The sequence below is a fragment of the Lytechinus pictus genome, chromosome 18 (assembly GCF_037042905.1).
Source record: "Lytechinus pictus isolate F3 Inbred chromosome 18, Lp3.0, whole genome shotgun sequence".
Lineage (NCBI taxonomy): Eukaryota > Metazoa > Echinodermata > Echinoidea > Temnopleuroida > Toxopneustidae > Lytechinus > Lytechinus pictus.
Window position 1 is genome coordinate 1,286,430 of NC_087262.1, and position 27,748 is coordinate 1,314,177.

Here is a 27,748-nt window from a genome sequence, read left to right on the forward strand (position 1 = left end):
TTTGAATCGATAGAGAAAAATCAAACAATCGTAACGCTGCAAATTTCATCGAAATCGGATGTAAAATAAGAAAGTTGTGACATTTTAAAGTTTCGCTTATTTTTCACAAAACAGTTCAATGCGCAACTCAGCGATATGCAAATGAGAGAGTCGATGTCCATCACTCACTATTTCTTTTGTTTTTTATTGTTTGAATAATACAATATTTCAATTTTTACAGATTTGACAATAAGGACCAACTTAACTTAACCATAAACTGTTAAAATAATGGTAATTGTACATGTTCAGGGAGAAATAAAACTTTGTTTCACTTGTCAAGGAGGAGAAAATTTGAATATTTCGTATAATAAAATACAAAAGAAATAGTGAGTGGGTGATGTCATCAGTCTGCCAATTTGCACACCGAACAGGATGTGCATATAACTGTTTTGTGAAATTAAGTGAAACTTTAAAATGTCATAACTTTCTTATTTTACATCCGATTTTGATGAAATTTTCAGTGTTTTGCTTGTTGGATTTTTGTCCTTTTTTTCAAATCAACTTTTTGTTAGGGTGGACTTGTCCATTAAACAGGGACTCAAGGCAAGTTCACCCCCAAAATACTCCAAAAAGCCCTGGGGGCCCATTTCATACAGTTACAATTGTTGTAACTGTGCCATTATGGCACCTACCATTGATGGCAACAGGGCTCAGCAGCCAATCAAATCAAGGTTACCATGGTAGTTGCCATAATGGAAAAGTTACAACAGTTGTATATCTGTATGAAACGGGGGCCTCAGGAAACTAAAAAAGAACCCCTGGAAAATCCTTATTCATTGTAATATTAAAGCTTATCCAATGTTGTAGATTTAGGCAGTAAGTTGTGAAAATTAGCCCATGAAAATAAAGAAAAATAATTTTTCTTGTGCGTACCTTATAGCAGTATTCTAGATTGTAATTTGATCAAAATGATTGTAAAGGCCCTGTCACAGCGTTCCGTGCAAGCTTTGCGGGTGAGTTGCGGATGATTGCCCGCAACAAATTTTTGAGCATGTTCAAAACTTTTCTGCGTGCAAATCAGACTTGCATTCGCTTCCGCGGGCAACTGCGTGTGAGATGCGTGCAAGATACTGTCACTACGGGCGACCTGCGGGTGACATGTGAGTAGCAAAAATAGTTATTCGCAAGTCACACCCAAGGTTTGCATATATGACAGAGCCTTAAAGTAAACCCACTTTTTCTTTTGATCTCCCGCCTTATCAATTTGGTAGTGCTTGATCAGTAATTGTGCTGTGCTGAACAGAATTTTATCTTTATAAACAAAATTTAAACTTGTCTTTTCATTCTTGTTTATATTCTGAAATGAATTTTATTGTAATTTCCAGTGCAGAACAAAATTTGTTGTGGTCATGTTCGTGAAACAAGACCTGAATCATAACCTTTTTCAAAAATAATTTTTTCTGGGAGACTGGCAGATCGATGACACTTCATCAGGAATATAGCGTGTTATCTTTTTGTTGAAGAGGAAAATAGGGTGATCTTATTAAAAAGAACATGATATTGATAATACATTTGATTACGTCATTCATAGCTGAGTGCTAGCGAGCAGTCAGTGCCAGTCTTTTGTATGGTTATTTCAACTCCTTCCCTTTTGTCTATTTGCTTGGTGCACCACTCTAAAATGAATTTGCACCACTGACTATCAGCGTCAATCTGGCACCTTGGGGACAGCATGCTCTGACTCCGTCCCAGCAGAGACCGAAATAATTATCTTTCATCTTGTAATTTATTTTGCTTTACCAGTTGGGCATTGCAACCCGCGGGTCGTGAAGGCAGGAGCTGATCAGATGTCAGTATTAAACACAAACTCACGCTTCCTCTACGATCAGATGGTCCTATATGCCAAACGTCTCACTCAAACCTTGCCAGACAAACTCAATACGTGCTTCTTCACCAATTCAGGGTAAAATATAGAACATCATCCAGGAAGCTGGTACAAAAATTATAAAAACGGCTGTTTTTGACTCGCCTTACGGGCATTGTAGGCAAAATGTGACTGCGCCTTTAAGAGGGCAATTCAAAAGACACTCATGTTCATTCACCTTACATGTTTCTTAAAGCAATCAAACCTTAAGTACCTCTACTCAGAGTTATGCAAATGATGCAGATGTTACTTTCTTTATATGCTTGATGGCCCTTAACAAAGATGTATTCTGTTCCTCACTTGATGCTGTGGGCAGATTTTATAATTAGAATATTTTTTATCCTGTGAAGTGTAATGACATTTTCAAAATGTAATTCAAGCCCCATTTCATATCATGAATATTGGAATAGGTTATTAGAAAAATAATTGAAATATTTAGTAAATTTATGAAAGATGAACTCAAGTTTTTAGGGTCTCACATTAAAAAAAAAGATAATGAATGTGAAATCTGAATATGTAATCGTAGCAAGCACAACAAGTCAAGTATTAGATTCTACCTTCATTGTACTTTAAGATTTTTTTGTCCTCTACATCATATTTTTGCCACTCGTTAATTTTTTCTCACTGATCCCTGAAATGAGAGTGGATTCATGCAGATTAACATTTGAGTTTCTGCGCAAATCATTGCTGATAGGCCTCAATATTTATTGTTTGTAATCTTCCATGCTTGAATGATTTGCTTAATTGTTGGTCTCATATTAAGGATGAGATCCACTCTCACCATAAGTATCAAATTTATAGTAAAGACATGTTTTAATAATTGTGAAATCTATCACTGAAAACGGGTTTCCTTTTTTGTGGGACGCACTAGCTGGCTGTTCTCCTTTCACTCTGCCTGTCTCTCTGTCTCTCTCTTTCGCTCTCTCTCACATACACATACTCACTCTTTCTTTCCCTATGTTTCTGTAATTGTCCATCACTCTAAATATAGTTTGTCTTTTTTTATATTTACAATCTAGCTCGGAAGCCAACGATTTAGCTCTCCGATTGGTCCATCGGCATACAGGCTCATCAGACATGGTCATTTTAGATCAGTAAGTTGATATATTTCTTTCACTGAAATCATTGTTTTTATAATGAGTTATGAAAAAAAAATGTGACCTGAATAAGTGACATGGATATCCTGTCATTCCATCAGTAAATTTCAAAAAATCTTTGATGACATATCTGTTTTTGCTGATATCACATTTTTTCAAAAGATTAGTCACAAAAAATGTATATTTGCAACGTGATATTTTGACATGACCTTTCATAGTGCAGTTAAACTCAATAAGTTGAACTTCCTTTCCCCATTTTTTTTCCAGCGACAAGATCTCTAACTTTTCTTCTCATTATTGGGGAATCCAACCTTGGTCATAATGTTTTGTTGGAAAATAGAAAAATAAGAAAAACAGAATGATGAAAGTTTGAAAGAAATCAGACAAGCAATAAGAAAGTTATGGCTGCTTTAAAATTGAGATCCCTGAGACTATTGTAAATTTCGAATTGGCAACTGGGTAAGTAAATTATGACAAGAGGCAAGGACAACTTTCCCATTTAATTATCAGATTTTGTGGTTTTCTCCGAAGTAACTATTTCCCTGGGCAGTAATCAAAATATAACCCAGGTACATTTAGCATAATTGTTTTATGTCCTCATGAAAGAAAAATATAATTTGAAGTAAAACTTTTGAAAAAAGAAACATTTTAGCCATTTTATATATTGAAGTAATTGGAAGAGTTAGTCCTTGCCTTACATCACTATGACACAATGCAACAAATTTTAGGTCTAGGGTATAGCGATGACCGATATTTACAATTTTAAGGAATTCATATTTCTTTAATATTGTTTGTCCGATATCGCTCAAACTTTCACGCATCAACTTGTTTAAATATATCCTTTTTCCTCTAAAAACAACTTTTCATTTGGGTTGGATTCCCCTTTAAGGTTTGATATGTGTAGAATATTCAGATCATTGAGATTCGATGATGAACGTGAGGATAGATACAAGTCCTGTACTTTTTTTTTTGAAAAATTGAAAAAAAAACTGCCTCCAAAATAAAAGTGGGCTTTGATGGTCTTTAACCATAAGAAGACAAGATAAAATTTGTCTGAAAATATTTGTTACTAGAAGCTTTCACCTCAACCTTTCATAACAGATTTGGTGACCAACTTTGCCTCATTCAGGTGTGTGCTTCTGAAGTAATACCGGTACATGATTTTGTACCTGTAGGACAGACCCAAAATTTATGAAAAACATACTGTACTTTCTTCTAGATTTGGATTGTTGAAATTTTTATTAGAATTTGATGACTGTATGATTATTTTTACTATTACCCTCACTATTTTAGGGTTAAAGAAATGTGTGAAAAAGATTCAGTTCCTATACGAAGTGTTATTGTGATTTCTTTACAGTGCGTATCATGGACATACAGTCAGTGTAATAGACATCAGTCCGTATAAGTTTGATAAACCAAGTATGGATGGGAAGAAAGAATGGATACATGTTGTAAGTATTCCTCCGTGTGGTGCACTTTAGGGCCCTGTCTTACAAAGAGTTGCAATTAATCCAATCAACCACAACTATGGAAAGCCAGCAATGTCAACATTTAAAATACATGTTTGTTATTAAATTTTTTTTCTTCTAAATATGTATGATTTATTCTTTCATAGTTTTCTTGAAAATTCAGTGTGCTTCTCTTTGTTTGCAAAGGATGTTGTGCAAATTTTCTGTATAAAAAAATGAAGACATTGATGGATTTCCATACAGTTTAGGTTGATGGGATCAATCGTAACTTTTTGTAAGACGGGCCCAGGTGTAATGAGTGTAAACCCATTGGCCCGTATTCTGAAGTCGGGTTTAACTTAAACTCAGGTTTAAAGTTGTGGTTTAAGTATGGGAAGCCAAAAGTATCGAATTTTTTAAAGTTTTATGTTTCTTATGTTTACTGTGCTCTTTCCTGATTCATCGATGGTGAAGCCAATAATCTTTTTATACTTCCTAGACAATTATGAATGATTTGAGAGCCAAATGAGCTGAAGTATGATATCTCTACTGTTAGTGATTTATGTAACAATTGGCTCGCCATACTTAAACCACAACTTTAAACCTGAGTTTAAGTTAAACTCGACTTCAGAATACGGGCCATTGGCTTCTTTGATGTATGCTTACAGATGATTGATGTATCTAACACTAATTGCTCATCCTGCTATACTGCTTGGAAGATACATGTAGATAATTTAGCGTGCATCACAAATCATATATATTTTGTTGTGCATATATATATATATGTTTTGTTGTGCATATATGTTTTGTTGTGCACCTTGGAGGTTGCCCATAACACACAGCTCTCTGCGAATTGCTGGGTTTTACCTGGATTTTTATATATTGTGCTTTTTATATTGCAAACATTGTTTTATTGGAACTTCTAGCATCTTTGAGGAGTTGTTTTGCTGGGTTTGTGCGGGAAATTTGAGAATGAATATGCTGGCTATGGATGCTGAAGAACCTGATACAGGTCTACATGCACACCATATTGCCAAATCTACATGCAGTCAGTGTCAAGACTTTTCCATGGTTATGGATTACAGATGGTATCTATGGAAAGTTTTCTTTTCAGTAACTTGATACAAAGGACATTAACAGCTGTACAACATCATGGTATTGAAATGGATCATTGGTGTTCTTCTTTTACTAACCCTGCTTGGATGTGAATGGAATACATTTCATTGTGTTGTTACTAACTGTACATCTGCTAAGAATTCACACTTTACTCAACCCTCATTGATGAAAAGAAAACTTAAGTTGAAATATTTGGGCAACCACATTCAATATTATTCAAACTCAACTGCAACATTCCAGATTTCCCTTACTATTTGTGGAGATATAGAACTCAACCCAGGACCATATACATGTAACAACAATGGACATCTGGAACGGCAAGAGCCTCGCAGACTAAACGTCAATAGTATTGGAGAGTTAAATACAACTGCCTACACATTGAGAAGAAGTTATTACCATTCTGATGTTATTTACCATTCAAGTCAACCAGTAAATCTGAACTATGATGTTTGGAAGCGAATCCACGAACTTGGTATTTCGCGAAAGCGCAAAACACATCGCGGATCCAAAGGAAGACGGAAAACAATTAATTCAGACATAAATATCATACCTGTCTTGATAAGAGAACGGAAAGAACAGAGAAAGAAATGTCATATACATGCAAATAATCTAAGCACTGTTACATTGTTAAAAGAAAATATTTTTGATTTACCCTGTATGCTTTTGAGTAATGTTCGCTCCCTAAATAACAAAGCCGATGAAGTGAAGTTTGTTGCTAGGAATAAGAAAGTAGATTTGATCGCATTAACAGAAACATGGACAGATGCGAATATACCTCCCGATCATTTATCCATTGACGGTTATCAGTTATTTATACAATCTAGAATCGGAAGAAGGGGAGGAGGAGTAGCTTTGTACGCTAATGATCATTTTCACCCACGTACGTTTTCTTGTAATATACCTGATGAAGTTGAAGCGATTTGGGTCACTTTGAGACCAAGATCACTGCCACGTGAAATTTCATGTATCGTTATTTGTGTTATGTACTTTCCACCTCGATGTCAATATCAAAATGAATATATCAGACATATTACTTCAACTATTGATATTGTACTTCTACAACATCCAAATGCTGGTATATTTATAGTAGGTGATATGAATGACCTAGATGTTCAGAGTATTATCAATCTTGAAAATTTTAATCAAATTGTAAATGTGCCAACTAGAGAGGGTAATATACTAGATAAAATTATTACAAATTGTGAAAAGTTTTTCTTACCAGTGACTACACTATCACCCCTTGGTAGAAGTGATCATAATTGTATTTTATTATCCCCTTTGCCATCTATAACACGTTCAACAAAGAAAGTTAAAAGGAGAATAGTACGTCCAATTCCTGACAGTAGATTACGATTATTTGGTCAGTGGGTAACACAAAATTCTTGGAGTGATGTGTTACAACCATCGGACCCTTCTGATAAGTGTTCTTTGTTTTCCAATTCTGTATTATCTAAATTGAATGAATTTCTGCCTACCAAACAAGTAGAACTAAATGACAATGATAAGGAATGGATGACTCCACAAATAAAAGACATGTTTATTCAAAGGGAAAGGGCATTTCAAACAAAAAATAAAACGCTTTTTCGACGTTTACGAAATAAGATAAATAGAATGATAAGTTATAGAAAAAAATATTATTATAATACTCGTATATCACATCTCAAAACTACAAACCCAGGTGCTTGGTATAAACAAATTAAGGTAATAACTAAAGGCCAAGTAAACACCCCTGTTATAAGTGTAGAAGGTATTTCAGATAATGACCCTAAATGTTATATAAAAATAGCTGATGCTATCAATGAACAATTTATATCAGTAACTAAGGATCTAGAACCTCTTGACAAGAACAGATTGCCTGCATACTTGCCTTCAAATTCAAAATGCCCAGGAGTTCAACAATATGAAGTATACAATGCCCTTCGAAAGATAAAGAGCAGTAAAGCAGGTTTGAAGGAAGACCTTCCACCTCGCATTTTACGTGAATTTGCTTATGAATTTAGTAAACCTGTAACTGATATCTTAAATGCATCTTTTAATTTAGGTATTGTACCATGGCAGTGGAAAAAAAGTCAAATTGTTCCTCTCCCAAAGGCACAACCCCCTACTATTACTCAACTACGCCCAATTGCTCTAACAAGCCGTCTCTCTAAAATAGCAGAATCCTTTATTGTTAAATGGCTTTTGGAAGATGTTTCTCAATGTATTGATTTAAACCAATATGGCAACATTCCTGGATTATCAACATCGCATTATCTCATCAAATTATTACACAGTATTTTAGAAAATTGTGAGAAACCCAAATCTATATCAACTATTATTTGTACTGATTTTTCCAAAGCGTTTGACAAGTTGGACCATAATATTTTAGTTAGAAAATTAATTGATTTTAGAGTTAGACCGTTTATTATTGATTGGATCATTAGTTTTTTAGAACAAAGATCTCAGTGTGTAAAATATCAGAATAACTTTTCAGAATATGTAACCACCCACGCCGGAGTGCCCCAAGGCACGAAATTAGGACCCATTTTATTTTTGATTATGTTTAATGATGCTTGTCAAGAACAATTGTTGCCTTATTTCAAATACGTTGATGATCTCACGTTACTTGAAAACAGAAACTTACAAAAACTATCAATATTACAAAATGTATTAGATGATTTATTAAAATGGACAGACAGTAATCATATGACACTAAATCCTAGTAAGTGCATGGCAATGAACATAACATTTATGAAAAATGCACCCTTATGTGAGTCTTTGCATATCGGCGAATCAGAACTGCCTTATGTTGATACCTTAAAGATTTTAGGAGTTTATATCCAATATAATTTAAAATGGGACTTCCATATAAATGAAATGTTAAAAAAGTGCAATAAAAAGCTCTATATGTTTAGATTAGTGAAAAAATATAAATTACCAATTTCTGACTTAATACAAATATATATCGGATACATTCGCCCTGTTTTAGAATATTGTGTGCCTGTGTTTAACGGAAGTTTAACTTTAGATCATGTACAGAAACTAGAAAGAATCCAGAAAAGAGTTTGTAAAATTATCTTAGGTCAAAGTTATTCTACTTATGAAGATGCTTTAAAACGATGCAAACTGGATACACTAAAAGATAGACGTGAACAATTATGCTCTGATTTTGCAGTATCTGTGAGCAAAAATCCACACTGTGAAAACTGGTTACCGGAAAGGAAAGTTGTTGGCATGACCTTACGCAATAAACAAAAATATATGCAATACAAATGCAGGACCTCCCGTTTTAAACATAGTGCAATACCGTATTTTATTGATCTTCTTAATAACTCGTAAAGTGTATATTTTCATTGTAATTTTATTGTATACTGGATTTTTCTTAATGTATCATTAGTTTTATCATTATTACATAATTTTTTAATGCTACATGTGCAATTGTTATATATATTTGTAAATACATACATTTCAGCTTTCTAGCTGCAGTATGTGTATGATTGTTTTAATGGAAATAAATAAACCATGAAATGAATGAAATGAAATGAATGAAATGAAATGAAATCATTGTCAAATCTATTTCCTGTTTAGGATTGTATGCAATAATTTTTTTATTTGATTGAGTTAATTTCTGCTTTCATATAAGAGAAGAATTTGCAACAATCAATTCATAATTGTATACTTTGTTTATTTCCCCATTTTATTCCATACTACATTTTCCCTTCTTCATTATTTCATTTATGGGCTTTTCTATGAAGTATGTATATTCCTGAAAATATCTAGTTCATAAAGTGAAGAAAAAATGAAGAAAAGGTAGGGTCGAAGATGCATAAAGTTTGATTATGTTATGGAATTGCCTGTATTTATCTTTTGTTCGCCCTAAAGTATACTTTTTCTTTTTAAGGCTCCTGTTCCTGATACATACAGAGGCAAGTATCGAGATGTCACGGATGCTGGCGAGAAATATGCAAATGAGGTCAAGAAGGTCATTTCAAGGGCACAGGCTAATGGCCGAAAGGTGAGCTTTCCTGATCAAGGTTAGATCTGTGATGCAACATTTGAAACCTGCTAATACGTGAAGGCTGGAGCCACTGGCATTAATCCGTGTGGTGATCCTAGTGTTCAGGGGGGATGATCTATTGTTGCATCCCCCCACTTGAATAGTATGACGTCACAGATTTATGCCAGTGGTGGAAGCAGTAATGTACCCTTTTTACCGCTACCTGCCAATTATTTGTTTGCAGAGAGCGATGGACTGTTGAAATAAAGAAATGCATAAAGATATTTAGTGTTACAAAATGTTATAAATTAATCAGTTTAATTTTTTTTTTTTAGCTTTATGAAAAGTTTCACAGGATATTTAATTTTAAACCTTTAAGCAACCATGTGGGACTGGGTTACAAAAATAATAGCTCACATTCATGGCATGGTAACCAATAAAATTAAATGTCACTTTGTTTTTTATTGAACCAATATCCATAGCTGACTCCATAGCAAGCAAATGAGAAGCTTAACGTGCAACATTCCGTACCGTCCCAAATCCAAAGCTGAGTATTAAAAGGGGGGGGGGCAAAGACAATGTAGATTCAGGCAAAAAATTACTATATTTTATTATTTTTGTTGGCTACCTTTCACAACTACTGCCTAAATCTGCAACTCTGGAGAAGCTTTGACATTGCGATGTATGGGGATTTTCCAGGGTTAAGCATTTCGAGGGCTAAATCACTCCCCAGTAATTTTTTCCCTGTGTAGATTGTTTACAGTTACTACAAACCTGTGCTGCAATTGTAAAGAAGTTTCCTGAATTACCCTAAAGTACTTCCTGTGCACACAATGTACATGTGATTAACCTGTTATAGGTCAACATTGAACACTGATTTAAGAGGTCAGTGGGCTGGAAACTGTTTTTATGCATAATATCAATAATTCTTGCCTGAAAACAAAGTAGATTTTAATGATAGCCATAAAGATTATAATGACAGGTAGGTAGGAAAACATGAGGGTCTACAAGAAAGTGATTCTTTGTTTTATTAGTGTTAATAGCTTACAAAATAATAATAGTGATAGCAATAGTTGACTTTTATGTTGCGCAAATTAGATAATGATAATAGTAGGATCTTCTCAGTGTTTATATAACACAAATTATGCTTGATAAAAGTACTAATCGGCTTTAATATAGCACAAATTAGAATTACAACTTAAAGAAAAAATGATATCCTTGCAGTTTTTATCTAGCACAAACTAGAATCAAATCTCTTAATGCCCTGAAATAAAATAAATGGATTTAATGAGAAAGAAATAATCCTATATTATTGGGACTTATTAATATCATGATAAAACAAAACAAGACGAGGAATTACCTACAAAGTGGCTTTTGTGGAGAAGACAAGCATATTCAATTTTGAGCAATTCAAATAAAACATGTAAGTTGATATTAGAGGAACAGGAAAATTCCATTCTTTTGAAACTTCATTGGAATCCGCAAAGGAAAAATTCTGACGTGACTAATCCCTAATTGTCTTAATGATTTTTTTGAATTGAGTGAACAGTTTCAAATCTTAAAAAATGTTTATTTCGTTTTATTACATATTCACCCGCTCCAACTCAAAATGGGCCAATGGCGATTTTTTTTTTTGGTGTTTCATAAAGCTTTCTGTTTAAAAGTGAGGTCTTTGTTTCACCATGTTTGAATTCTTTAATTGGTTCAAATGCATTCAAGCAGAATTGAAGTTTTAGGGACAGTGATTTTCCGTTTCAAAAAATTGCCTTTTCCGTTTCAGAAAATCTCAAATTCTGTTTCAGCATGTCAGAAAACGGAAATTCCGTTTCTCCATAGACTTTGTACACACGGAAAAGTGACAATTCCGTTTACACATTGAATAGCAAAATCACAACACGTACACTAGCACTGGTCAAAATTTGTATCTGCTACTGTACCAACAACATAATAGAATCCGTTCTAATCAGATCTATGCGGGTGCATAAAATATTTTTACAAACCTATTTAGCATGCATACATCCTCACCTTTCACATTATTAGCATTATTTCACGGTGAAATGATATTTCATCGATAATTTTGGGGTGTTTTGGACATCGTTATCATCAGTAAACGGCTTTTGCCAATCCGCCATCTTGGATTTTAAGACCACGATATCGTGCTGTTACATCTTCTAACGTAGAGGGCAGCAACACACGACCGTGTAGTTGAACGATATGTGTGCATGTGAAGCCCAACCCGGCCGGCCGGGTACGGGTGGTGCACGTGCGGGATACAATCGAGTGTGGTGATGTCGAGTGCAGTCACGATGTGTGAATTGTCATGATAGTAGCGAAGTGAGATCGTGTTTTCTGGGGTTTTGTGGCCATTTAATATTCTCATTTTGTTGTGATTTTGGAGTAATTTCTGTTGCTATTCTGTGTATTTTGAGGGAAAATACGTTTTCCGTGATTTTCCGTTTGAAATGCCACTTTCCGTTTCAAAAGGCCCTTTCCGTGAATTCCGTCCGTTTTCCGCGATCGCGGAAAATCACTGTCCCTAAAGTTTGTTCAAATTTAGATGCATCTCATCTAAAATTGACTGTATTATTAATGATAAACCTTTCTTTTCTGAGTACTGGGATGTTAAAGAAGGATTAAAAAAAAAATTGGGGGGGAAATCATCAATGAGTGGTTGTTTCTCCCGGGCACTGTTCCAGAAAGATCTCTGATTAAACACAACTAAAGAAAAATAGAACACAACTCAATATTCCATCAATCAGAAACAGGTATTTGGGACGCATGTTACATGTAGCTCTTTCATGTCACAAATATTTTTTCCAATAGGCAGCAGTTCATTGCCAGGAGTCATGTCATAAAGCCGTTTGTAAGTTAGGCATGACTTGAATTATGACTGGTGACCGTTTCCTGTGGTAAATGATATGAAAACCCAAAATTTTCACTGTTGTTGATTTAGCTTTCAAAGGATCACCAGTCATTTGTAAATTCAAATAACATTATAGACTCGACAAACAAAGTAAAAAAGACTATTGACGGTTATAGTTTGTGAGGTAACATGTCTGAATGGTTTTCTGTTCATGTTATATATGTATAAAAGAAAACTCATATTTTATTTTCATCTCAGATTGGTGGTTTTATTCTAGAGTCTATGCAGAGCTGTGGAGGACAGATTATATATCCTCCAGGATATATGAGAGAAGCTTTCAGGTAATATTCATTATACCAACTGTGATATAGTATACATATATTGACTGCTTTCATGGGCATAGTTAAAACTATTTGCACAGGGGTGATTTCTCGTCAATACTTTATCACCGACAGAAGGGCTAGTTTGACTGTGAAACAAAAAGAAACATTGAAAGTACCTTTATTAAGAAATATAACATCTCAGAGAGGAAGCTTAATTTGATATTACTGTCAAACTCAAATTTTCATTAAGAGTCAATAAAAATTAATAAAATAATTGCCACACTTTTGTAAAAATTAATATTACAATTATGATCTGATGTTATATTGAATTACAAATTGTTATTATATTACAAAAACTGACATGCTTTTTTTTTCTTGAATAATTGATTAATTTCTAGAATAATTTCTGGAATAATTTTCTTGATTAATTTCTAGAATTATTTCTGGAATAATTTTCTTGATTAATTTCTAGAATAATTTCTGGAATAATTTTCTTGAATGATTTTTCAAGGCACCATTACTTAGAACAACAGAGATCACAAATGCTTTGCAAAGGATGAGAATGTTTAAAAAGTGGCAAAGTCAAAATTCAGATCATTTTTTTCTCGCGACAATCAAGTCATAGCACAATTCTTGTGGTTTGCTGGAAGTTAGTGTGAATATTGGGTATATCATGAATAAACAACAGCCAAACAACACACATGAAGAATATGCAAACAAAATGTGAATCTAGTGAATGATCCAAGAATCACTAGCTAAATAGACAAAGTCTTAGTGAAGAGTTTGCGAACAACACTCATTTTGCGAACGTTTTGCACATACATGTATAACAAAGCTTTTGATTAATTTTGCAATGTTTGAAAACAAATCGCAAACCATAAGCATTTTTTCATGTAGAAAATTTCCGCTGGTAGAAAATTTTGAAATTTGCGCCGACAAAATTAGACTTCAAATGCGAATGATCGACAAAGGTGCTGAACCTTATATGTTAACACACTTTTGTCACATAAAATGCAGCTGTGAGACTTAGCTGTTTTACAAAAAATTAATTTGTGTTCTTTGCAAAATGTTTGTGGGCCCATCAAATTGGCACTTTGGCACAATCATAAAGCAACAGTCAGAAACAAAAATCTCTGCTATCGGCTTAAATCTGGATCTGTTCACCCGTTGGGAGCGTCTGCATATTGCAATGGTGGTGTGTGGATCGCATGCTTTAGGTGATGCTATTTTGGGCATTAATTGTCTGACATAGCAGCAGCTTTTGTGTGGGATCTGCATACTGCCTGGTATGCATTGGTTCCCGGCAGTTGGATGGAGACTTTTGTATCCGGGCGCTTTTAGTGCGTCCCAATCGAGTTTGATCCATTGTGAAACCGGTATGATTATCATGCATTTTGGTGCCTCTAATTTATCATGCCACATTTGTTTTTACGGATGCACCCTTTTCCATTTTTGTTCTAATTTAATTCTTAATTAAGTATTTGTATGTTATGTATATTTTTGTTTCATATTTCATATTTGTATCGTTTTAATCAGTTTGGTATTTCCGTCTTTTTATCTGTACATATGTGTATTTTCTAATGGAAATAGACAAGTAATATATTTTTCATGATGTTAATTGCGACCTTCTTTCAGACATGTCAAAGAGGCTGGAGGGTTAACGATATGTGATGAGGTTCAGGTCGGCTTTGGCCGAGTAGGAACGCATTTCTGGGCTTTCCAGACACAAGGCGACGGTAAGAACTGGTCTTCATTAAATCATTTGTGACAATGAGTTTTCACAATAGGTACGGATTCTACAAAAAAAATCTAGTACGGAAGATGTTGATCATAGTGGTAGTAGAATCGCTGTTGGAGTTGATCTGTTGTCTCACGATAAAGCAAACAGGTTATTGCGATGTATCGACTGCACCTGCTAGTCTTCGTCAGGCAATGTGCACAGGTGTAGTTGAAAGGTTGCAATAACCAGTTTGCTTTACAGTGAGACAAAAGATAAACTCCTATAGCGATAAAAAATCTATTGTCAAAATCCCTTCTTGACAGTCTTGTTGAAAATCGGTGAATCAAAATGGCAGTTTCATCCTGGGCTCAGGATGAATTACATATTTGCAGTTTTCGGTCAGCTGGTCAGAATTTTAGGACGATCAGCTGTCCCGGTTCATCAATGTTCGACAAAGACCTCTCAGCTGTTCATTGTGACTTGACAAGAATTGTCAATAGAATTTCTAAGTTGTAGAATCCGTCCCCATCGCGATTGCGAAATCTTGCATGTAATTGAGTGGAGCGCTGTGGCCCAGTTGATTAGTCTCCTAACTTTGAAACAGAGGGTCGTGGGTTCCAATCCTAGCCATTGTGTAGTTTAACCTCCTACAAGTAATTCCCCCAACATTTTGCTTTGGACAGTGTACTATTATTACTAGGAAAAGAACCTGACATTTGGCTGGAATGACATGCTTATTTTGTCCATTTACCAGCAATTACACATTTCTATCAGAATCAGTTGTAATGCGTTGTATTCACACACTTTTCACTTAATTGGACTCTGTACGAACTCCAAATGTTAGTTTGTTACCACAACTGCTATATGTTTTACATTTTTATTTACCCTAAGAACATGGTTGAGTTCTCTCACAGTTTATTGATACCTTGGCACCCTCTTATTCTTGATTATCTTTGGGCCGTTGTGGTCTAGTGGTTATGAGTCATGTCTCTCAATCAGAGGGATGTGGGTTCAAATCCCAGCCATGGCATGTTTTCCTTCAGCGAAGAATCTACCCACATTGTTCTGCACTCAACCCAAGTGAGGTGAATGGGTACCCGGCAGGATTAATTCATTGAACGCACCAAGTGCCTTTAGCAGCTTGAGCTAAAGCTGGGGTAATAATAGAAAATAAAATGCACCTTGAAATAGATTATTTCTAGATAGATGCGCTATATAAATGCCTATTATTATTATTTGATTATAGTCCATATTAATGTTACTTTGCAGACATTGTTCCAGATATCGTGACGATGGGTAAGCCTATGGGTAATGGTCATCCGATTGCTGCCGTCATCACGACAAAGGAAATCGCTGACAGTCTCGGGAAGGGCAATCATCAGTACTTCAACACTGTAGGTCTATTTCATTGATATTCACTTGGTATACAAGCATACGGTCCACTTCTCTGATAGTCTAATACCACATGGGTTAAACCTGTTTGGTCTATTAACAATGATAATAATTGTAATGATATTAACTGATACTTAGATAGTGCATATTTAAGTTAAAACTGCTCTGCGCTTAACATACAGCCCTTCAATATTACTACACTACAGTGATTGCACTTTTAATACCTCATTCATCCAAACCGTCATATTCTATGGTGGGTTTTCTCGCCGACCCTTGATTCATATATTTCTCTCATTTGTCTGCTTTATTAAACCATCTTGATATAAGAGTGACTTCCCCCTTGAAATCTTTCATACAAAGAAAATGAAAAACATATCTCGAGCTAGTACAGTATTAAAGGGATTCTCTCATGTCATCAGGAATCCCTGTAAAACTTCTGATATTTCATTACTTTTCCAGTTGACATCCATTATAGATTTACAGTGCGTCCCAGAAAAAAAATAGAGCAGGTATTTGATGCTTTTGCATAAGTTAATCACAAATACGATAGAAAAATGACCCATCATTGTCAAGCTTAGAGTCTCCTCTTTTATATGATGTAATGTAGATGATGTTTCAGTTACACAAGTGAGCAAAAACATTGCAAAGAAAGGATTTTTTTTAAAGTCATTTGGCGGGGTATATCAACAAGGAAATTACATGACTAAAAAGTTTGATATCTGCTCTTTAATATGACACTTCACTCAAAGAGAATAAACCAGGAATAACAAAGTTCTGTTTCTTTAAAATTATGCTTGAATTTAAATAATCTTTAAATGAAGACAATTTAAAGGCTAGCTGTCGAACTTGCCCAAAACTTTTCAACTTGTCAACGATTAGCCATTGCGTAAAGTCTTTTGTTGACAATGCAATAGCTGCGATAGGCAAACCATGAAAACACATTTGCTTGAAATTATGGAAATGCAAGCAATATTTGAAAGAAGCAGAACTTAGCTATTCCTGGGTTATTCTCTTTGATTGAGATATTGAACTTTTCAGACATGGGATTTTCTACTTGAAATTCAGATACCACCTACTAAGTGACATTTTGGTATCCTTCCTTCAAACTGTTTTTGCCCACCATGTGTGCATGAAAAATCATCAAACATATATCAAATGAAAGATGAGAATAAGTTTTAGAATGGATGGTCATTTGTCTATTGTATTTGTTATTTAACTTTTAAAGTTATGCTAAATCATCAATTGATTTTATTTTGTGGGACACACTGTACATGTTGTACAACTTAATTTGTTTTCTCCAGGTTTGGAAGCTTTACAAATTATTTTTTTAATTCAGGTCAGAATCATTTGTAGGGTTTCAGAAGCCATAGAAAAATTTTAGTTGATTTTGATTAAAGTTATTCATTTGATTCAATTCCTCTTTAAACCTACCTTATTAGAACATAAATTACAGCCATGGTCTCAATGTCAAAATTAGTTCAAACAAGTCAATATAATCAGGAAACCTCAGAAGTTATGGTAAGATTTTATTATTTGAGTTGTTGGTTTCAAACACCCCCCCCCCCTTCTCAAAGAACCCCTAACTGTGTTCCAGCTGTGGTAAATACTGAGAAATGAACATAATAAGCATGGTATTTCTGCTAGGTGATTTTTTTATGTCCACGCGATGAAAGTACACTGTTCCACATTTGCAAATCTGTGTTAGCAATCTGATAACTTTTCACTGAAGATTTTCATTACTTCGCAAATTTACATTAACATCACCGTGCAAGCCTCCAAGCACGATTGACATGAACTTACTAGATTGAGATGTACAATGGTTTATTATCAATTAACTTTGACATTCTCATGGTGCCCATGCTTACCAGTATACATTGTAGGGGGGGGGGGGTTAAGCAAAAAAAAAGAGTTTTACAGCTGGATGCCATTCCTGTTACTAAAAAAACATACAGGAGATGGTGGTGTTCTACTTAGGTACAGATAGTACTGGTTTACCAGGCCGCTGAGGAGACTCCATCTTGCATGAAAAAAAATCATCGTTGTTGCTAATTTGAGGAGCAAAAAGAAGATCAATGTTGATGTCATGAAAGCTGTGTCCCTCTATTTATTGACAGTATGGGGGAACCCTGTGTTGTTACTGTTGGTTTGACCATTCTTAATGGGATTTTGATTGATTATATCTAGACTGTGCTATCAAACAATAAAATCACTGTTTTGAAATTGAAATTGGCAACTTCTCATTCTTTTATCATAAATTTTGGCTCATGTTATATCCACATTCATTTTTATACGCCCGTCCTAGATGGGACATATTATGGTATCACGATCGGTGTCCCTCCGTCTGTCCGTCCGTCCGTTAACTTTTCCTTGTAAACGCGATAACTTCAGTTTAACTTAATCTAGGCTCATATGATTTGGTGTGTGTGATACTAGCATGGATCCCAGGAAGCCTATTGATTTTGAGGTCAAAAGGTCAAAGGTCAAGGTCACAATGACATGTTTTCATAGTACCCTTCTGAAGTCCTTGTAAACGCGATAACTTCAGTTTAACTTAACCTAGGCTTATATATTTTGGTGTGTATGATACTAGCATAGATCCCAGGAAGCCTATTGATTTGAGGTCAAAAGATCAAAGGTCAAGGTCACAGTGACATGTTTTCATCTTACCCTTCTGCAGTCCTTGTAAACATGATAACTTCAGTTTAACTTAAGCTAGGCTTATATAATTTGGTGTGTATGATACTAGCATGGATCCCAGGAAGTTTCTTAATTTTGAGGTCAAAAGTCAAGTCGCCACCTACTTTTTTTGCTTGATCAATAACTCCATTTTCCGAGTTACAGGCGGGCGTATTATGTGCTCGCCCTTGCGACACTCTTATTTTGAATATGAATATAGAAGTAATGATTGTTGCCAATTTGATGAATAAAAGATCAATGTTCCTCTATATATTGACAGTATGGTGGGAACCCTGTGTCATGTTCTATTGGTTTGGCCGTTCTTGATGTGATCCGTGATGACAAACTTCAGGACCATGCTACCAGGACAGGCAATCTCCTGATGAAGAAAGTCAGAGAGCTGGCCAAGCGATATCCTATAGTTGGCGACGTCAGGTAAGTTAAAGGTATTGTTTAACTTTGTGAGCAGCCGATTTAAAAAATTCTCAAACCAAGATGAAACATGTGTACAAGTGCATGTATTAGAACTAATAAACCCTTAAAACAACCATTATTGAGAATGAAAAGCTAAAACTACAAGGCAAACCCCGATTTTGTAAGTAGGCGTCTTATAGACGCCTAAATAGTACACATAAGTGTATGGGATGAAATTAAGATGATGTTTTCGGTCACTTTATATTTCAATTTTTGAAGCACTAAATAATTATTTTCGAACGCAATTTTTTCTGGGCTTCATTTTTGTAACATATCACAGACACAGGGGACAAGTGTGACCTTCTAGCTCAGATTTTTTTAAAGTCAAACCAATGTTAACCAATCACTTTAAGGTGATGATGATGAGGAGGATGAGGATAATGATGATGGTGATAAGGAGGAGAATGATGATGATGATATTGATATTGATGATGAAAATGACTATGGTGATGACAAGGATGAGGAGAAGAATGATGTTGATGATGAGGAGAATAGTGACATTGAAAAAAATAGATAGGTTTGGTATTAGGATTTATTTTCACCTTGTCTGCTAGCAGTTGGTCTAATTTATACTTCAGATTATCTAATAATCGGCTAATCCCACTTGGTCTGGGGCTATTAAAGTAATGTCAGATTTTTTTTCTTTCCAGAAACTGGTATTCCGGTAGATGGATGTCAGAAATTTGAACACATTAAAACCCCCAATCATTGATTTTATGTTCCCAATTATTTAATTTGTATATAACAAAATTGATTATCAAACCATGATCAAAGAAATTGGAAGCATGATTACCTTACATTCCTATCCAAAATCGCTCTTCTTTACTACCTATCTTGCAAAAGAGGTCCTCATGTCATGCACTATTTCTTGCTTGCATAAAGTGCCTGTGAAATGTCGAATTTATGTCACAAATGTACTCACTCAATATGTAGAGAAATCTTTCCAGACATACAGATTTTAAGTAAGAAACTGTTAGATTTCAAATTATAACAGTTATGCCCTTGGGCAAGGCATCTTAATCAAATTGCCTAGTCTTTCAGAGGAGACTTAAAGCCATCAGTCCCATGTATGGGAGAGTCACACTTTTTACCCATTAAAGAATCTACTTCTCTGTGAGAAAAGATTAGGGAAATTCTTTGCTGATTTACTCCATTTACTTTGTAATTCAATTCATAGATCATATACCAATCCTGCCATTTAACATAACTGTACAGATTGATATTCAGACTCTTCTATGACATATTGTGTTGGAAGTGTCGTTAAACCTCAATTAAATCATTCAATCCAGACATACAGAACAGTTGATGGACAGCTCAGAAATTTCTTGAATCTGCTGTGGCAAAAAAAAAAAATGGTGTGCATCAAATATTAGTGACGACCATCACTGAACACAGAACTAATTAATCTGGACAAGAAAATTATGAAATACAACATGTCAATCATGCTTCTTTATTTTAATTTCATTAAAAAAAATTTCATGATGAAGAACTTTGAACAATTTACACTTATATTGAATCTATTCACATGAATTATGTTTCTTTCACTTATTTCATCATAAGACTCAAACAGGAAATCGTTACGGAATCCGATCGACTCTGGCATAATTTTGGGCTGTACTAACTATTAATTTTGTCTAACTGTTACTTGGTCTACAATATTTTGTTAATAGATTATTTTCAAAAGATAAGAACTGAAAAATGAATGATAATGGAATTCATCTCTTAATGCAGAATGAAGCATTCAAAGTGGAACTATTTTCATTGGAGTGTGTATTGTTTTAATCCCTTTTTTTTCTCTATCTCTCATTTATAGGGGATGGGGAATGTTCTGTGGTATCGAACTTGTCCAAGACAGAAAAACCAAGATGCCAGCTACTGCCGAAGCAGCATATACCATTGAGAGGTATGACTATGATTTGACTTCTTCTAACATCAGTGGCGTAACTACGGGGGGGGGGGATGTGCCCCAAATCAGCTGACAAAAAAAAACACAGGGGAAAGGGAGAAAAAGAGGGAGAAAGGAAGAGAAACGTATTGGGAAAGAAGAAATTCTTGTTCATTATAATGTTATATTATATTACAATTATGTTATATCACAACTTTACGAAACATAATTTGCTCAGGGCCTATGTCTTTATTGTTCCTGGTGCTCGCGTTGTCTGTTTAACAAGATATATAATCCTGTTGTACTAAAACCTCCCGTGTTCAGGTCAATATACACCAAATATATTTCCTCGCACTTTGAGTTATTATTGTATTATGTAGTGACATTTGCTTCTTTTTCATGACTAATTGCCCCATATTAAGGTCTTAATATAAAACATTTCCTATCTGTGCTTACGTTCGCATTAGTGGATTGGTGAGATATATGTCTGCTCTCCATGAATTCCTAAAATCAGTCCTTAAAATGTCCCTTTTTCTGATCTGAATATAAAAAATGTTCAGCTCGCGCTCGCATAATTTGGTTAGTGAAATACGTATGGTCTTAGTGAATTCCTACAAACAAGCCTTAGAATGCCCCTCTTCAGGTCTGAATTTCCTAAATTTTCAGCTCGCGCTTCACGCTCGATATATTTGATTAGTGAGATGCGTATGTTAATCATGATCAAAATCAGCAAGCGCTTGGCACTCGCATTAGATGGCTTTGTCGAGATATGCATACTCCTAATGGATTCCTAAAATATAGTCCTTAAAATTTCCCTGTTTGGGGTTAATATGTACAACAATTTTAGCTCGCTCTTTGCGCTCGCATTGTTTAGCGAGACAGGTCCGTATCATGATTACAAAAATTTGATTATAATGTCCCTTTTTAGGTCTGAATATCAAAAATTTTCATCTCGCACTTCACGCTCGCATTATTTGATCAGTGAGATACATATCCGTTTAATGGCACTGTCCTTAGAATGTCTCTGTTAGGTCAGTATACCTGGCAACTGAGCCAGGAGACCAAATCCTGTGACCCACGGTACGCCACCAAACATTATTATAAGCTTAACTACTAGTAGTAGTACTACTATAATAACTACATGTATTATAGAATGGGTATCAAAATCCCTGCAATATGATTGGTAAATTGTTATGCCTTTAATTTTATTGATGGTCAATGTCACACATTTCTTGACGATAGCAATTGGTCATTGTGATGTCATCGCGAATGAAAACTAATGTGCAGTATTCGCTATGTAAATTGTAGAATCTCAAATTTGTTGGGATCCATACTTTGCCGACCCCTTTAACAATTTTTTTTGCTGATTCCCGCTGTTGCATTTGTGATTTGACTCAGACTTTTACTCAGATAAAGCAATACATGTAAGTACCAGTAATATTTAAGGCAAACAAACTACATTTAACACTATCACAGGCTTTGCATGCAGTCGGAGGCCCAGCTAACTACATGTAGCTGATGGTATTGCACAGGCTTAAGGACCCCGGAGGTTACTGGCCCAGCTAGGTGATAGCACCCCTAGCCCTAACGTTACGCCTAGCCGGGGCGAGAGGGCATCTGGCAATCTGAATGTAGTAGGCATAGGCTCAAAAGTTATGAAATAAGGTATTCTTTATAGTAGGGCATAAATATGATAAATCCATAGTCACAATTTCTCACAAAATGTCTCTACATAACTTTCAGCCAGCCATGCATGCGGTTGATTTGCCATGCTTCGGTAATTATTTATGCACTAATTGTACTTCTACAACAACTACCACTACTATTAGTACTACTACTGCTACTGCTGCTACTACTACTTCTTCTGCTACTACTATTACTACTACTACTACTACTACTACTACTGCTGCTGCTGCTGCTGCTGCTACTACTGCTGCTGCTGCTGCTGCTGCTGCTGCTACTACTACTACTACTACTACTACTACTACTACTACTACTACTACTACTACTACTACAGTCAGGGCTCCACACTAACCCTTTTTTTTCTACTGGTCCAACCTGTTCATGTCGGACCAGTAGACCCAATTTTTCAATTTTTTACTGGTCCGAACCTAAATTTACTGGTCCCCAAAATAATGAAAAATATAATAGGAGACTTGAGTTTATTTTTCTGACTTTCATTGCTTTTAATGCCCCCCCACAACATAATTCATGAGAGCCATTTCTCAATTTTGGGGAGCCATTTTTGAAGATGCAAGAGCCATTTTTTGAATTTACAAAAGGAGAAAATATCGTTTTTATCAGCTTGATATATATTCTACTGGTCATGTCAGACCAGTAGGTCTGGCTATTTCTGAAAAACTACTGGCCGGACAGCAATATTTACTGGTCTGGGACCGTCGGACCAGTGCCAGTGTCGCGTGCTGTACTACTATTACATCTTCTGCTGCTACTATTACTACTACTTCTGCTACCACTACATTGTATTTTTTTCTTGTCGTGCTTGATAGGCTACGAGAAATGCACATCCTTTTCAGCTCCGAGGGACCATTTGAGAATATCTTGAAGTTCAAGCCTCCGATGGTATTCGATGAAGGCAACGTGGACGACCTCGTCAAAGCCCTGACCACCGTCTTCTCAGAGCTGGAAAAGAAAGGCCCCCTCAAGATTTCAGCCAGCCACCATCTCAACAAACCAGAGTGGCAAAGCAAGATGTTGGGACTTGACGACATCAAAGAAGATGAAGAGAATGGATCGGTCAATGGAGGAGGCGGGGTTAAGCGGAAGGCTCCCATGTTGTCTCCCGAGACGTCGTCTTCAGGCGTGGAGTCACCCTTGGTCATCAGCGATGAGGAGACGGAGAACGCTCCAGCGATGACCACAAAGAAGATGAAATTTACTACTGAGGAAGAGGACGAAGAGGATGAAGAGGATGGGGTTTATAATCTTGATGAGATGGATTGATCTGTTATATAAGCAACTCACTTCCAATTCTAGTCTTTGTAAAAAAGCACTATCCACAACTTTATGTTTTCCTGTTCTGTATCCACTATTGGCATTTATTCTTTAAACAAGCAGAAATTTTATTGAAAGGGTTGACAAAGATCATTATACATTTCTGAGAATCAATCCATGATATTTTTATTTCAGTATTGTGTGGAATCTTTTAATTTTACATGTTGTTCTATACAAACGAAACAATAATTATACTACGAATGAGAATGTGAAGTATAGAAACAGTGTTTTATTTTTCAAAAGCAATAGGCATGTTTGGTCATTTATATCTGATATGTAGACGTTTCCATTAATTTTAAATTTTAGCATGACAACGTGTTGTTGCTCAGTTGCTAAGCCTCCAGACTTTAAAGCACAAGGTCCATGATCCAAAACCCATTGCAGCACTTTCATTCTTTGGCCAGGATTTTATCTACATTTGCCTCTCTCTACCCAGGTAAAGTAGATGGGTACATGGTAGGAGGAATTCCTAGAATGCTTAAGCATCTGATTAGGGTAGACATGCTGTTCTTAAGTCTGGGTAATAGTATGCAGCATTTAGAAACATTGTATTAAGCTCCATTGCATATTATCATTGTTATTATCTATGGCATTAGTGAAGATAAGTTCTATTATTGTCGGGTCCTACATTGTTCTAGTTCTTGCCTGAATATGTAACCAGCCACCCCCAAAACCAAACAATAAGTCGCCAGGGATGGTTTTCTGTAAATAGCTAATATAGTAATTTGGTCTTCAAAAAGCAAAAAATAAAATAATAGCTTATCTGAAAGGGTATAATTTTTTGTCTTCATTCTGTCAAAATTTCAAGTTGTAAATGTGAATACAAGACAAGATACAAGAGTTTCTTTGATACAAGTTCTTGAGGACTGTTTGGTCATTTCATTGAGATTGCACTGTGTGCCTGTCTCATGCTTGAGTGAACCCCAAACTTTGTTTTCTCCTTTTTTAAACTATTGCTGAATTTCTTCTGCATTCAATCAAGTACTTGTGTGAGTAATTGTTGATTAACTTTGACAAGTTACATATCATTTCAAAGTTTAGGATGTGCATTTCCAAATTCAATAAAAATATCAAAATTTATTTTGGACGACTTATTGTTGGTTTGGGGTGGTTTATCTTATCATCCATTAATTGTCCAAAGAAACTGATGCAATCATATAGTGTGTAATAATTAATTTGCAATATTAATCATTTAATATGTTCAGGCATTAATACATTTTAGTTTGCTTTTTATTACATCTTACATATTAGATAGTTGTAGAGTATTAAACTATTTGTGTAAAAGCATGACATTCATTGAAATTCTGTCAAAAACAATTTCCTGCCGAATCACACCTTATTCTTTGTATATGCAGAGCAATTAAATGGGGTATGTATTAATGGCTAAAATCAGTGTTAAATATAACACAAATGTCAATTTTCTGAACATAACAGTTGTTATCAGCTTGTTTTTTTATATTGATATCAGTTTGTAAGCATATTCCTCTAAACTATAGTTCTGAGGTAGGGGTATAATAGCACCAGAGATACCAGTTAGTAGGATTTTATCCTATTTAGTATGATTTTTCAAGGGTTAAAGTGGCACTAGTTATGATCTATAGAAGTAGGATATTTAAATATTGTGAGAATGATGATTTTTGGTATGTTTTTCAAAATTTCAAAGATAAATAGAATTGTAGGCTTGAACATAGAATTAAAAAAAAATTTCACAATTAAGGTTGATGGCTCTGTGGAACATCCACCTTTGTGCGCATAAGAGGTTCCGGTACATGGCTTTAAAAAGTCAAGATTATTTTTCTTTTGCTCCTGAAATGTTTAGCAAAAATCTTCCTAATTAACAGAATTACAGACAGATTTTTTTAATTATGACATTAGATGGGAGTGGCTCTACCATTTTTCATGTCATATGAATTCCATAAACTTATATTTTCTCAGAAAATAGGAAATGGTTTACCCGTACCTCCTATATGTAATGAGAGGCATTGCTTTGTTTACACTTGTGGGGATGTATTCATTCAGTCAATATGAGGAATTGAATAATGGCAATTAATGGAATTTAGGTTGACTGATTTATGGAGGAGCTAGTCACATGCGATATCACAAAATTGAAATTGAAATTGAAAATTAATGCTTTATTGCCACCCATCAATTATTAATTTGTTTCTCTCATTCAGCTTTATTAATATCAGGATGAACTTTCCCTTTGAAGCTATTAAATTCATTATATTTGTGACACGTCACATGGGCTTATAGCATTTTCCTACCTGCAACTCTAAGTAGCAGTCAAATTAATACACATGACCAAGAATTAATAGAGATCTGTGTAGACAAAGGTAGCTCAAGAGATCAATAACAACCAAACAAGAGTGGGATACCCCATAGGATTACTCTTGATAAAACATCATAATCCGATTAATTGCTTAAAAACTCAAATTATATGATAAAGTGTGCTATGCTCTTGGGGCATTGCAAGAAATTCCAAATCAATAATGAGTCCTACAATCAAGGATGTGTCCTTTGATTTAACACACATCTTTAGTAGAATTGCGTTTAATTGTAACTGGTTTGTGACGCTCCATTTAGATTTATGTTGGGACTTGATTTTTGAAATGGCTATTATAGGACCTATTGATTTTTTGTAGTGCGTGTGTGTTGTGGTGTGTGCATGTGTGTGACTATAATGTTTGTTGTATCAGTGGGATTGGAATTTAATCAAATTTCTTAGCTTTGATGAACAACAAGAAGATATATGAATGTCTTTGATCAAATGGATTTGATATTGTGTGTGATACAATCAGAGAATTATGATACTGGTAGAAGTTGTTATTTTTATGCAGAAAATATTGAAAAGTATAAGATAAATATAAATGAAATGATTCACTCCTTTCTGCCTTCTCTCTGTCTGTCTCTGATTGTGTGTGTTTTTATATGTCTCTCTCTCATTCATCAGTGTACAAAGAAACAATATAATCATCAAGAAGGGAGATTATCATTAATTGTGTGAACACAGAATCATCCTGCCATTGACAACACATGGCATTGAGTGACCCTGTTCACACAACCAAGAAATGTATATTACTTGAAAGAACTATTCCAGAGCTGCCGGTATTTGCTATGAATTTATGACAGGAATATGAAATATGAAACGTGTGGAGCAGGATATTGCTGCATGTTCAGCACATGAGAATGTTCAATGAATAATGGAAAAGTGAAAAAAGGGTGATTTTAAAAAAATATGAATTTCCATGGTAAAATAATATATTGGATGTGCAGAATCTTTTTTTTTTTAAGTTATCAGTTCTGCTGTTAACTACATGTAAATGGTGCTCGGGCATGAGAAGAAGTGAAAATGTGTTTTGTTTGATAAAAATCAGGTGGTTTTGATAATTTTGATAAAGCCTGCCAGGGACCTGCATGCCCCGGGGGGGCCACTTCCATTGACGAGTGGATACCATGCGCGACCATGTGGTCTCGAAAAGCACCCTAAAAACGTATTTTCCATATTCTGAAAATGCACCCCTTAACAAGTATTGGCGTCTGAAACCCTACCCTTAACAAGTATTGGAAACAAAATTATACTCTTGGCAAGTATTCCCTGAAATGAACCCCTAAACAAGTACAGCGATATTTTATTGTTATGTCACGGGTCCGTCGGTCGTCGGTTTTACCTTTACACACCATTTGGTTTAGTACGGCCCCACCTTCCACACCTCTTGCAAATCGGACTCTAAACACGTAGTGTTGGGGCAAAAAGGACATCCTTTATAAAACATTTTAATTTTGTTTTATCATTCCCGCAAATATGACCCTAAACACGTAGCTTTCCTAGCGAAATAGATACCCTTTTTTCATTATTTTTG

At 35.1% G+C, this 27,748-nt stretch overlaps 1 protein-coding gene across 1 annotated transcript; it reads left to right on the forward strand.

Moving 5' to 3' along the window:
* The first annotated feature begins 1,785 nt into the window (after nucleotides 1–1,785).
* LOC129281891 (5-phosphohydroxy-L-lysine phospho-lyase-like) lies at nucleotides 1,786–27,172 on the forward strand. Its single transcript, XM_054917821.2, has 10 exons — nucleotides 1,786–1,942; nucleotides 2,923–2,997; nucleotides 4,358–4,451; nucleotides 9,445–9,558; nucleotides 12,662–12,744; nucleotides 14,362–14,462; nucleotides 15,716–15,840; nucleotides 18,795–18,949; nucleotides 20,802–20,891; nucleotides 23,384–27,172. The coding sequence occupies exons 1-10, from the start codon at nucleotides 1,827–1,829 to the stop codon at nucleotides 23,835–23,837; spliced, it is 1,407 nt and encodes a 468-aa protein (XP_054773796.2). The 5' UTR covers nucleotides 1,786–1,826; the 3' UTR covers nucleotides 23,838–27,172.
* The last annotated feature ends 576 nt before the right edge of the window (nucleotides 27,173–27,748 follow it).

Coding starts and splice junctions, on each gene's coding strand:
- LOC129281891 (XM_054917821.2), top strand. CDS start 1,827: ATGTCAGTATTAAACACAAACTCACGCTTCCTCTACGATCAGATGGTC. Junction 15,841..18,794: donor ATCATCAGTACTTCAACACT/GTAGGTCTATTT, acceptor ATATATTGACAG/TATGGTGGGAACCCTGTGTC. Junction 20,892..23,383: donor GCAGCATATACCATTGAGAG/GTATGACTATGA, acceptor CGTGCTTGATAG/GCTACGAGAAATGCACATCC.